The sequence below is a fragment of the Phyllostomus discolor genome, chromosome 3 (genome assembly GCF_004126475.2).
Source record: "Phyllostomus discolor isolate MPI-MPIP mPhyDis1 chromosome 3, mPhyDis1.pri.v3, whole genome shotgun sequence".
In the NCBI taxonomy this organism is placed as follows: domain Eukaryota; kingdom Metazoa; phylum Chordata; class Mammalia; order Chiroptera; family Phyllostomidae; genus Phyllostomus; species Phyllostomus discolor.
The window spans coordinates 173,756,106-173,770,170 of NC_040905.2; the positions used below are offsets into that span (position 1 = coordinate 173,756,106).

The window sequence follows — 14,065 nt, forward strand, 5'->3', positions numbered from 1 at the left end:
AATCCTGAAGATATAAGGAACCCTAGCGATCATCGAATGCAACGGTTTATAACAGGAGAAAAAACTGAGGCTCAGAATTATTTCCAAAATGTTACCACCCGTTGTTGGGTATGCCTATTAGAAAGCAGTGTATGGCAGCCAGCTGCAACCCCAGGTGCAGAGAAGGATTACAATGAGACGTATAGTGCTTTGGCAGGGAAGGACCAGGGGCCACTCACGGGGGTCACAGGGCAGAGCTACATAGAAAGAGTGAGACTCATGCTACCCAACCCTGTAATGTATGTAGTTTTTCTTTCTTTCTTTCTTTCTTTCTTTTTTTTTTTTTTTGCCTCTTTTTGTACATAGTTTTTCTTCACTGGGACTCAACTAAAGAGGAACTCAACTCTCCCTGCTCTGTCTCCATTTCTCAAAGCACCCTGCGGCTTGTATTCCCACTAAAAGTGCAACTGAGTGATGGTGTAGTAAAAGATTAAATGAAAGTAATCAGTATTGTTTACTTTTTCCTCACCTTAAAAGAAAAAGACAATACCTCTGCTTAAATATTACTTGGAATAGCAGCTGCGAGGGAGGAAGTAATACATTTTCACTCTATTGTCCTACATAAACTTAGACTAGGTTAATCAATCCATATTCAAAACCATGTGTTTTGAAAAATTTTAAGCAACTTATATTAGGAACACAAAGCATCCCATAGTTTTACTGCTACTGAAATTTTTGCATTGGTTCCACAGGACTTGAAGGAAAAATGACCTGAAAGCTTCCATCAACATATAATTTCTATTATTAACAGGGTCATAGGATCATTCATTTCTTACATAAATCTAAAAATATACCCTCTGTCCTTATAGGTAAAGTGATTCCTAAAAACTTATAATCAGTACTAATGTTAGAGTAACTGATTTTGTTTAACCATCAGCAAACAAAGATTTCATTGATTCCCTGGTGATTTAATCTGAAATGAGAAACCCGCCCATACATCTTTCCTCTGCCTCCTCTTCCAGGACCACATTACTTCATTTGTGTATCTAATGACAATTGGTGTAAGGTGATACTGTTTTAAAGCCTACATATGATTTCGATATTTATAGAGTTCATCAAATGTACACAAGGCAAAAGAGCTCAAAAGCGGGTTGTACAGACTCAGTTACTACCTGAAAATGACACTTTGTAAGTCAAAGGGGTATTCGATGATCCCTGTGGTGGGGACTCGAACTCTAAGCACATCTTGTTGCGTAGGCAGGTAGGCGGGGTCGGCAACACGGTCCAAGTCATTGAGATAGCTAGAGGAGGGAAGACAACGAGAACGTCAGTGACACTGTCACGCCACACCTGCCTGCGGAAAGAGAAGGACAAAAATGAATCGTAAGAGAGAAGTGAAGAATAGAAAGAAAGATATCAGAAAGTGCCAAAGAAGTCTGGGAACTCAAAAGTCAAAGTCAACTTTCCACTGGTCAGAGCAAGGTTACCTGTCTGTGGATTACCTGGTCTCACTATGTTTTTTATTTCCTCTCTTACTGTCAATTATAACCAATACAAGAGGAAATGGGGAGAAGAAAATAAATCAAATGAGTCTTCTACCCTCCACTTGTTTAGAAGGTCAAACAGTTTTTGAATTATTTATATAAATAAGGCTTGTATAAATAAACAGGTAAGAATTACATATCACATCCGAAAGCCTTTTTGTTTTTCTTCCTTTTGCAGAACATCATAGCGTCTTCCTGGAATATATCTCCTTATTCCAAGAGCGAACACAGGACACCATATCCCAAATTCTGTTTAAAGTCTAAGTTGTTCACGATTCTCGAGCCACGAGATTAGCAGCTACTGAGGTAACAATGGCTGAGGTCACATATTCCCTGTGTTTAGGATCACCACCCCTAAACTTTAAATGTATCGGCTTATATTATATTTTTCTATTCCTTTGGAGAAAAACACATTATTTCATTTTTAAATACTTTTAGACTCACAAGATGCTGCAACAATATTACAGAGAAATCTCCTCTTCCCTGCACCCAGCTCCCCTCAATGGTAACATCTTAAGTTCCCACAGTACATCATCAAAATTAGGAAACTGACATTGAACCAGCACTATTAACTGAACTACAGACCTTTAGATTTCACCAGTTTTTACACACACACACACACACATTTGGGGGCACATAGCTGTATGAGACTTTATCACGTGTAGAGATGTGTGCAGTCACCACCACAACCCGGACACAAAATCATATCACCACAAAGGAACTGCCCTGTGTTACCCATCCCAGCCCTGGCCCCTGGCAGCACATATGTTCTCCACTAGCACCATTTTGGCATTTTTAAAAACACTGTATTCCATTCACTTTTCATTCTTTCGAAGTGTGAAAAATAATGTGCAACCTTGAGAATGACCTAATTTGATGTAACTGATGACACACAGGTGAAAACGACTGCTCTACGCAGCAGCTTCACGACTCAAAGAGTCACAGTGCTCCCTGCCCATGGGGTGGAGCATGGATATGGGTTCAGAACACAACGACAAGGTGTAAACACGGAGCACTTAACATGTGAATGAGATTTAAAGAAAAGATGGATTCATTAATAGAACTGAAAGGGGTTAGATCGGCAACACCTTTACGCTCATAGATAAGAGACAGTGAGTTCTGAGATGTGTAACAGAAAATGCCTGGTACAGAGCATGTTGTAACTCAGCAAACACAAACATTCCGTCACCGTGACCTACAGTGAGGACTTGGTCTCACTCGTCGTTATTCCTGCATTAGTGCCTGCAGGGTGCCTGGCAAAGCGTACTCGGTGATATCTGTTGGTTGCATGGATGCACGGATAGGTTTCCTGTGTTGAGATTTCGTTTTAGCGCTATTTAAATACCATTTGTATTAGTAGTGTTTTTTCATATTATATTATTAAATTTAAAACCGGTGTTGAAAGAAATGTTACATTAAGTCTCTAAGATTCGTTGGATCCTAAAGTAGTAGAGCTAAGTCTGACTTTAACAAAGAAATAAAACCAATAAAGGCCTATTTTGAGGCCTATCGATAATTTAAGACAAAAACATATCAGCCTAGAAATTCCTACACCAAATCAACTAATTAGTATTCTAGTGGCCTTATCCCAAACACATGAATGATTCTCCAACTGGCAATTAGCTCTCTACTGGCTGATCAAAACCAGCCTGCTATCTTTAATTATTATTAAAGACAATAATGGCTGGAAGATAAATAAGGGAACAGGCTGGGAGAATATGGGCATGAGAAGCAGGAAGGAAATATGAAAATGTACTGGACCCCAACTTTTGGTCAGTATCTTGGCACAGCCTTGGAGTTGCCCAGTAGGGTTAACAAGCCATGTTCTGGAGCTGGTTTGTGTCTCAATCTACATATAAATCAGACCACCACAGCACAAATGCACAATCAGCTGGCTAATTTGTATTGATGGGTTTTTCTGATTTATCAGCTCCTTAAGTTAAAAAACTTGAAAAGAATGCACATTTTGAAACCTACAAGATCATCATTTAAACTACTATATACAGAAATTTAACTCAGAGGAACCAGAGAACTTCTAATTTACACTGCCAAGTTTGCTCAGAAATATGCTGCCCAATAAACCATTTCTACTCATTTAACTCAATACACGGGAAGTCAGAACAGAGGGTGACTAATTCTTGTACACAAGGTGCTGTTGTGTTCCTGTGGTGAAGAAAGATCTTGACTTTCTGTTCTCAGAGATGAACAACACAGACTACTCACTGCCACTCTACTTACAAACATGTATTTGCACAGGAGAATTTAAAGAACCAGCACATGCAGTGGGTAAATATCTGTCACTCTGCACAGTAGGACCTGGCTAGTCTCTCTCCAATTCAGAGGAGAGACCTGAGCTCCCTGATAAACATGCTCAGGTAAGATGAAACCAGGGCACCCACTTGTCATTGAAAAGCACTTACAAGGGATGGCTATGAATGCGGCCCAACACAAAATCATAAATTTACTTAAAACATTATGAAGTTTTTTTGTGATTTCATGGTGCAGCATACTTAATGTGCACACCAAGATAACTCTTCTTCTTCCAGTGCTGTCCAGAGATGCCAAAAGGCCGGACACCCCTGGGAAGCTGCCCTAAAAATACCGTTAGCAGTGTCGCTCTGTGAGCTGGGCATTACTGAGATATCAGCCGAATATCTACAACATTTGTTCTTGCAAGAATATTTTTTTCCTCTTCACCTTTCTTTTGCCTCCTTTCAACGTCAGTGGGGTTCATAGAGAGTAACAACAACAGCATAACAACAATGAACTTTTACTGAGTGCTTGCTGCTTGCTGGGCTATGTTCTATCTGTTCCTTGCTCAGGTATGGACACATTTTTATGGCAAGGGAATGGCTGTTAAAGATATTCCATACATTTCTGATTCACTTGAAAATGAACTGCAGTTCTTGATTGACATTCTCTTTACTTTGCCTAAGTTGGATGGTGGAGAGAAAGGCTCACTTTACTTAGAGAAAAATGTTAATCTAATGGAACAAAAAATACTGAAAGGTACTGTGTCAAGGCCTGCTAGTTGCAACATATATTATCTAGAAGCAAAGCCAGACCCAACCCAAACACCCCAAAATAAGGCAAGAAAAACAATACAAAACAACAAATGCTCGAAACAAAAGATGCAAACTATTTTCTACTAGAGAAAGGTCTGGTAGACTCAGTAGCTACACCAGAAATAAAGATATGCTGCAGATAATTTGCAAAGCAGGTTAAACCTACAGGCAACAAAGGCCAGCCTTTTTCACAGTCAAGGAGAGGCCAGGGTGAAGAGCCTCTGCCTGTGAAAGTCCCAGCCCCGCGTGCGCCCTTACTCTGAGCTCACAGGACACAGAGGGACCCCCAGCACTCTGCATTTCACATCTGCTTGGGGGAAAAAACTCATTCTGTTCCTTAGAAATGGAGTCCTGGCACAGTAAGACCAGAGCATCCTCATTTGTTGATTCTCACATTCTGAGAAAAGGTAATGAAATAATCTCTTAACTGCACTGCACTTTCCATTGCAGCATCTCATATTCTGAGAGAAAATGCTGGTGGAATATTGGGAGGATGAGTTTACGTTGGATTATTCCATTCATTTAACCTTTTACAAAGAAACACAAGGTCTGAACAAATTTATATTGCAGAGTAAATTCAGAGAGTTAATTATAGCTATAATTGGTTTTGTAGAAATGATTTTGAGTGGCTGCTGAGGTCATTCTCAGGGTGTTGCTATGGTGACAGGCACACGGTACATTTCCAAGGCAATGTATGTTTAACAAGTGGCTGCCAGTAGCTGTCTCCTGGTGTCAGGGAAAGAGAGCTCCCGTGGTATACAGGAGATCTATTTAACTGTGGCGAAGACAAGACATGTTAAGTCCCATAGAAAATGGGACTTAATGACTTGCCACTGCTTTGAGACACGAATAACTGATAACTTCATAATTGATTAAGAAAAAAAGTAACATTTCCCCCCATATGGTTGCCCACAAAGGCCTCTGACACCCCCTGGAATCAGGGAGCATGATACTATTGTCCATGGCTGGTCACCATCACTTACTTAGCCAAGGGCCTAGAACATAGCAGGTGCACCACCTGTGACCCAAATTAAAACTACTTTATGGAAAATGCTGTAGTTGTTAGAAAGGTGGTTATACCTTTTAGAAGCAAACAAAGGAGGAAGGGGTTTGTTAGCTACCCATCTTCATGCAATAACCTCTCAGAGCTATTATTGGCCTGTATTACGTAAGAACTAAATTCGGAATTAAAATGCCTCTGATGAATATAAAGACAGCACAAAAAGGAAAAGCAGCATTTGTTTAACTTCATTTAGTAGATATGCTTCCTGCTCTTCTTTAGGTCCTGGCCACAAAATGGTATAATTTGTGTATCTGTTTTGTGCCTCTTAGTATCACACTTTCAGGCCTTGGAATTCACTCTCATCCAGGGTACATGAAGGGAGTGCATGGTACCTTTTCAACAGACAATTCTGACACAATCTCTTTAATGAAAGTAGTATTTTTCTGATGGTTTTCAGTGAAAAGCAAAGCAACAAAGAGACTCATGTAGTAAAATTTCAGCAGTTCCTTTCCTACCATGAGCAAAATGTGGAGTCATCTGGAATTCAACAACACTTTTTGACCATGACATTCTGTAGTTGCTAAGGGTTTGAAGATTCCCAGCATGTGATCCCTGCCTGCAAAAAGCTGACCAGCTGTGGGAAGAAAAGGATTTAGTGAAGGGGAAGAAAGGCAGCGTTTTATGGGGATGAGAGGAACAGTTGTACTTTTCGGACAGTCATTTTCTGGGAACCTGCTTGAACTGCCTCTAATCCTCTGTGATTATCCACAAAACATCTTTCTGTAGCATGGCTGATTTGAATGAAAGACTTCAGGAAATCAAGCACATTCATTTATAATGATACCTTGTAATGCTCATTTCTTTACACATTTAAGTTCAGGATCATCTCTGGCTGCAGAAAAAAAAATTCAGAAATGGGATATAATCCATTACTTTAAATGATTAAAAATATACGAGAGGAGCTTAACCATCACGAAAACAATATGTTCAAATAAAAATTAAACATGGCATTTTCTCTATGTTTTTAAAAGACATGCCAATTGTTCCTTAGTTTTGACAAGTTTGTCAATAACATTTTTGAATTAACCTTCAAATTTAACTTGTCCTGCAATTTGACATGGAATGAGAACTTATTATTAAAATTTTTCATTAGCCGCCCCATCACGTATGACTAGAAGGGTAATTGAAATTTAAACCAAGAATAGCACAGAAATTACAAATTCAAGTGGCTTTTTTAAAAATGAAGGGAATACAAATAAAACAAAGACAATTTTGCAAGTAATCTGTATCACATTACAGTTTGGGGTCAAATGATTTGTAAAAATTACAGACATGTTACAGACATGCAGTCCTCGGCAATTATACCCAAAAGAGGGAAAAATGGGCGTTCAGTAGAAAAAGAAACCTCTGACATTTAGTATAAACCCAACCAAACACAGTATGAGAATGGAAACAGCATCTTGGGGATTCATGCAGCATTCTGTGGGGATGTGTTAGGTTCTTCAACTCCTGTGTGTGAGGGCCTCCTAATCCAGAGGTGATATTTATAACAGATTTGCAGTTCAAGTCAGATATTAGGATGAAGTTCTGGCACAGAAAATATCATCTGGATAGAATTTCACATTTTTAATTATTGAAAAGAAGGTTAGAAAAACTAGGTTGACTTCATTAAAAAAATTAAGAAGACCTTATTGTAAGAGGAACAGTCTTGGGGGATTTGAAAGCTAGATCATGCTATGAGATCTTATCCGACACTATCAAAAGCAGAAGGAGCTAAGGAGAAACCAGAGATACCTGACAGTTGCTATGTGAGCACAGGATTCAAAGGAAGAAAGTACAAGAAGTTGTCAAAGTGAACCTAAGAAAGGGAGTTAAAGTAACAGTTCTGCAAAACTGTCATCCTGAGAGTCAAGTAGAGGTTTTGGTACCAAGACCTTCACTACCCGAGACCCCACTCATCTGACAGATCCTGCTGTTGAAATGAGCCTGACTAGTAACCTGGTTAGGCTGGTCAGCCAGCCGCATGGGATTACTCATCACACAAACACTTCCATCTCCTGAAAAGCTCATTCTGTGGAGGGCAAATCAACTTTCCTCTTTAACACCTGGCACAACATGATTAGTGTTCAAAGGCGGTGCAGCATTTATTACAGGTATTTTGTTCATAAGAAGTTATCTGTTTTTAATTCAAAATTCAAGTTTAAAACAAAGATCACTCAGTGGTAGCAGGTAGGTGACAATATCATGGTTCATGAAAACTACTCAAGGAAAAATATTCTATGGGATGAAAGAGAAGTCTAAGAGATTGTACATTTCTGTTTTTCATTCAGAAGAACTAAGTTAATCCAGAAAAATCAAATTTTAAAAACTAAACTAAATATCTCATAAGAAGACCCTATTACTGTATCTGGTAAACAGTTTCAGTATCTTAGGACTGAAGATCCAAACATCTAGGAGAGACCACTGATGACAAATGGCGAATGGGCTGAACAACCAAGTGTCAGGTAGGCACCGGGGCCAGGGCCAGGCCTGGGTCACAGAGACAGATTCTTAGGTCTGATGCGCAAACAAGTAAATTGGCCTTATAATTAAAAACAAAACAATGATGAGAGAGCAAGATAGATGGGTGGATAGATGAACAGACTGATACTGGATGAACAGACGGATAGATAAAGGGAAGAAGGAAGAGAGAAAGAGATTTTTTCAATTTGCCTTATTTGGTTCTGTTAGTTTATTCGTCTGTTATCTGATAACTTTCAAAGTTGTTGAATAATTTGGACACAATTTTTATATTTCTAAAACATCCAAAACAACAGCAGAGACTGCTTTTGATTCTAGTCTGCCTCTCTTGAGATGTAATGGCAGTGCTTAATTCAGTCAATTTACATATATTTACTGAAAATCTGTTGTAAGTTAAACTCTAATGCATTTATGTGTGCTGAGGGTTGGCACAGGGAGCTGGTACAAAATACTTAAAAAATGTATATATATATTCTTGGCCTTTGGGACATCAGGCTCCCTGGGAAACAAAGATAGCACAGATGAATCAATTAAGAAATAATTAAGTGCCAAATTGTGAGCTGCTAACTATGAGCACAGTAAGAAGGGAGAGATGATTATGAGCTGTAGTCACTAGAGAATAGTGTCGAGAAGATGTGGGGGATGAGTTATACCATGCAGGCAAGACAGAGATGAGAAGAAATTTTAGCAAAGACAAAATTTAGGTATTCTTTTATTACTTATTCATTTGACACTTTCACTGAAAGCCAGGCACTGTGCTTAGCACTGAGTGGGAACCACAAAGCAAAAAAGGAAGGACATGATTCTGTCCTCGAGGAGCTTATAGTCTACGGAGATAAAAATGCTGTAAGCAAGCACACTACAATGCAAACAGTATGTGGGCCACAACAGAGGTTCCAGTAGTCATAGCCAAGAGTTAGCCAGGAGCAAAAGGTTACTGATTAAAGCAGGTTTCTAGTGGTCATGTGACCCTAACTTGGATACTGATTCTATTGTATCAGAAGTTTCATTTTGACAAGGGTGATAAGGTCTGAGGAGCTGGTCATGCCAACTAACCTTATTAAACTAATTTTGGTCAAAATTCAACCCATAACTTTAAATCAAGAAGCCAAAATAATGAAGAAGAACATCAGGGTTGGCCAATCAGAGTGCAAAGGTTGTCTGGTAGGCAGGAAATAAGAATAAAGGAACCTAAATGACCTTAAGGGTTATACGAGGATAACAAGGTTCTTAGGCTCACCTGTAACCACGGGGGGGGGGGGGGGGGTCTCCTAGTCCATTCTAGTTCTAGATACAGCAACTATTTGTGGGCGTTGTTGCAGCTATCCAACTCTGCTGTTGGGTGCAACACCAGCTATGGATAATACATCAGCAAGTGAGCTTGGCTGTGTTCCAATAAAACTTCATAAAAATCAGCAGCAGGCTGTATTTGGCCTGCTAGTTTGCCAATCCCTGTTCCATAGTAATAGCACTCTGGTTTCAGCTGGGTACAAAGTCATCCTGAGTAGACAATGGAAAGGACTATAAGGAGAGATCACACTACTGAAGGTGCAAATGCCAAAATATGAGCAAGCAGCAAACTGACAATGTGAAGTATGTCTCCCATACCCACTGCGCCCTTTAGGCAGAGAGAATGAATGGGCACACAGGTACCAGGCAAGCCCTTTCCTTACTAGGCTCTGAAAGGTTAGAGAGTGGCTACGCTTATCTTATTTCCAACAGCTCCTTAGAATCATCAGTGTTCACTGTGGAAGACAAATACAGGGTTTTTTTTTGTTTGTTTGTTTTTTTATTAAGCAAAAGGTTATTTGGCTCATTAGATAACAAAATAAAACAAAAATAAAAGTAAATATGTCACTTGAAGTGACAGCACTGATATGCCATGTTATTACTGTCACTCTAGAAAAGAGCAAACATATTCAAGATCATTACCCTCTTCTAAAACAATACTTTATTTAGCCACGTAAAGAGTAACTTCTCTCTTCATTACATTTCCAGGGAATTTGGGGGTGCCAGGTTTTCACCTGACTGCACAGGGCAATGGCTTCTCAGTTAAAGGAAGTCCGCCATCACAGACTCAAAGGACTTCAGGATGTAGAAGGAAATTTTCAGGTTTCAGGCTTTTGGCAAAAACCTACTCTGTGTACAACTTATAAGACCAAATAATTCCTAATCTCACTTTACTGAACATCACCCCAAAGAGTTTAGTAGATCAGACATTGATTTCTGAGGCAAGCAAGGGTCCTACTTAGTCAATGTCCCCAGAAGTGACAGAGGAAATTCGACTGCTGGACCTGACCCAATGTTTTTGAACATACAAGGGTCTTGTCCACCTCCAAAAGCCTGCAATAGGCTTACACTTCTTTTTCATCATCAGATCAAGAGCAAAGTCAGAATGGCTGCGAGACACAGAGCCACCATACCTGGACTTCAAGTATTTGGATCATCTATAAAGAACTTTTTTGGCAAGACACCTCTTCTAGAAGGATTTGGCCCTAAATCAGGTGGATGAGCTAACTTACCTCTGAAACTCCTTTTACATTTTAAATTGAACATTCAAATTGTGCATTTAAAAATTAAGTTAAAAAATCTAAACATAAGTTAGATGTGAACTCCAATGCTACTTATGCCCAAAAGCCAATTCACTTATTTACGTTGGATTTATGGACTGGAGCATGTGGAAATTTCAAGAAGGTGCCTGAACGGACACACAGATACGGAGAACAGACTGATGATTGCCAGAGGTGATGAGGGTTGAGGGACTGTGTGAAAAAGGTGAAGGGACTAAGAAGTACAGACTAGGAGTTACAAAACAGTCAAAGTGATGTAAAGTACAGCATAGGAAATACACATATAGTCAGTCATACTCTAATAACTATGGATAGTGCCAGTTGGGTACCAGAAATATCAGAGTAGCACTCTACTTTATCAAGTATGTGACTGTCTAAGCACTGTGCTGTATACCTGAAATCATACAAAATAATACTGAATGTAAACTGTAATTTTTAAAAAAATTCAAAATTAAAAAATGGTGTCTGATCTACTACATTTCTTGGAGGGGACTGCCGTAAAGTGAGATCAGGAATTATTTGATATCACAAGGTGTACATGGACAGAGTAGTCTCTTGCCAAAAGCCTGCAGAGTTCGAACTTTTCTCATTATATGCCAATGTGATTGAAGTTTGTGTTCTCTGGCTAATGTCAGGGAGCTTTCCGTACTGTAGGCAGTGAACTCATTTGACCTGATGTTTCAGTATATTAAAGCAGGTGGTAAACCCCAGGGAAAAAAGTAAACCTACAGCCATCTGTTTATCATGCTCTTTACCTAAAGATATTCAGAGCCCTCAGGCTTTTTCACCAATAACAAAAAAGTTAATAAAGGAATTTGCAAAAACTCTTCAGCATTTTAGAATGCTTTTATTCTTGCATTAATTTAGAATTGGAAGAATGTACCACATGAAAGCCAACTGCCAACTTATCCCAAACTGCTTATCCATCGTCTGGAATTTCTCATCTCCTCGTTTCTATCAGTGCTGCCTGTCCTTTGAGCCATCTGATTGCTTATTATGATCAGCAAGTTGGCTAATCAAAGCAGAAAAAGGGAAGCTCAAATCATTTTATTGTGTCCTGCTTACTGGCTTTATTTTGACTACAGCAAAAAGTTACTGCGTGGAGTGAGGAGGGGTGGGGTTGAGACTGTACACTAACACTGAAATTATCTGTGACTCAGAACATCTTCCACGCTGTATGAATAACTGATGCCTTGTTAAACAAGGCTAAGATTTCTAGATGCAAATCAAAACACTGCTGGGTCTGTTTTCGTGTAAATTTGATATGAGTTTCCCTCTTGCCTTTATACTTATGAGATTACCTATAGGCAACACTGGTAAAAATTAATAAATAATTTGTACCTTTCTTGGAAAATGATTTATCTAATCATAGATATTTATCTATTAGTCTATTATATCTATCTATCATTTATCTACCTACCTACGTACCTATCTAGTCTGTCTCCCATCCATCCACCCATTCATCCTGTATGAGGCTGTATTTCACTGTAGTTAAAAGCTTGGGGTTTAGAGTCAGCACATGGAAATTCAGCTCCTACTCCTATCACTTACTAACTGGGTAACCTTGAACAAGTTGCTCAACCTCTCTGAGGTAAGTTTTCTTCTTCTGCTTAATGGGCATGATAAGAATTATCTACCACTTTGGATAGCTTTAGGGATTAAATGAAATAATGCATGTAAATGCTGAGCACAGAATCTAACACATAGTAAGTGTTCAGCAAATAGCAGCTATTGTTTTTGATAACAGAGCTTTCCAAATCCCAGACCTTCAAACACAGCAGGAAAAAGATATGACTTGAATGCTTTCAGTTCTGAAACTTCATAGTTCGTCTATAATGGCCATAGAAAGATAGTGCCTCAATCACAGTCATTGAAATACTGGAAATTACCTATCTATTACTTTATGGAACAATCATTTGTGAAGGTCAAACATGAGCAGTCACTGGTAGGCACTGAGGGGAGAAGAGAAAGTTTAGCACACATGGTAACATATAACATAGATATGTACGAAGTGTTAAGATAGATGGCATAGTGACTCACTAGCTGTGGTGTTGGGCAAGACTTTCAGTGGATGTGCTTTCTGAATTGGGTTTTGAAGGATGAATAGGAACTCCCCAAATAGAAAAGAAGAGAGGCATGCTTGGCCTTTGCTCTCAGCATTCCTGGCAAGGGTCCTGCACTGACTCTCACAACCAGCAGAGTCCTCGGAGAGAATAACTGCTCTGATGCAAACTTTAAACTAAGCATGTGTGCTGGGCAGGCCCCAATGCTCACCGTGCTAGAGATTAGATATCTACGTGTTCTCTAAATCTAAACTAAGGAACCACAACTAGAGACAGTCAGTATTCAGAGAATTTGGTCTTTTGTCAGACAGATTTCTATAACGTGATGATATTGTATAAGAAAGCAGGTCTATCAATGAAGCGTTTTTTTATTTTAATTATAAAGATAGAAAAACAGAGGAACCCCACTGAAAGGAAAGGGAGATAAAATAGTAAAGATATACCAGCAGAATGTACACAAAAAAGTCAGAAAGGAAAAGGTGGAACTACCTCAAATCCAGAGAAAGAAATTGAGTTCTTCGGTGCAATCATTAATGCTATCCCTGCAGTTCACAGAGCATCTGCTGGGACTATGCTGGAGAAACATTTGGAACACAGCGGCAATTGGATGAAGCCAAAAAGCCACCTGTCCTACCTTTGTGCTGGGAGGGTTTTCCTGGCTCAAGACAAGGAAAAGTGCCTGGGACTAAATGGGGAAGAATAAAGTGACTCTAAAACTCAGGCCTCCTGGCATATTGTGACTGAAGGCAGGTCAGCCAGGCTGCTTGGGAACTGATACTAAAACATCCCAGGGAGAGAACAGAAACACAGGGCCAGCCGACTCAGCTTTCCACATCCAACTCTTTACCTGACTAGCAGGAACAGATCGGTTCTATTCTCCTTAAAGTACGTAGGGTCTTCTTCTAGGGAAAATGAATGGGGAGAGAGGGAGAGGGAGAGAGGGAGAGGGAGAGGGAGAGAGAGGGAGGGAAGAAACAACAAAATACTTCCCTAGGTTTCATTTAGCTAAGGTGGCAGCTGTGCATACTTGACCAGGAGATTCCCAGTTTATGCTGCTATCAAAATTATTCATAACAACCCCTTCCTTCTCAAAATGTCTTGGTTTGGATGAGTAATGGTACCATCACCATCGGCTTAGTCTATGTCACAAATTACTATAACAAGAAGATTAAAATATATACCTTTCAGCAGAAAATGTATTTCAGGATAATCAAAGAGCACCATTTGAGGAGAAAACTTTGCACTTCATGGAAGAACGCTTAATGCAGACCAACTGATAAAAGCAGAAAGTCGTTTTTTCACAAATCCTAATGGAAGTACT

The 14,065-nt window shown here is 39.4% G+C and overlaps 1 protein-coding gene across 1 annotated transcript in view; it reads right to left on the reverse strand.

The window, feature by feature from the left end:
* GNAQ (G protein subunit alpha q) overlaps window positions 1-14,065 on the reverse strand; it is a 259,407-nt gene that overhangs the window by 59,505 nt on the left and 185,837 nt on the right. Inside the window, 1 exon segment of the mRNA XM_028526246.2 lies at window positions 1,152-1,280. Within this exon segment, the coding sequence (XP_028382047.1) occupies window positions 1,152-1,280 (129 nt within the window).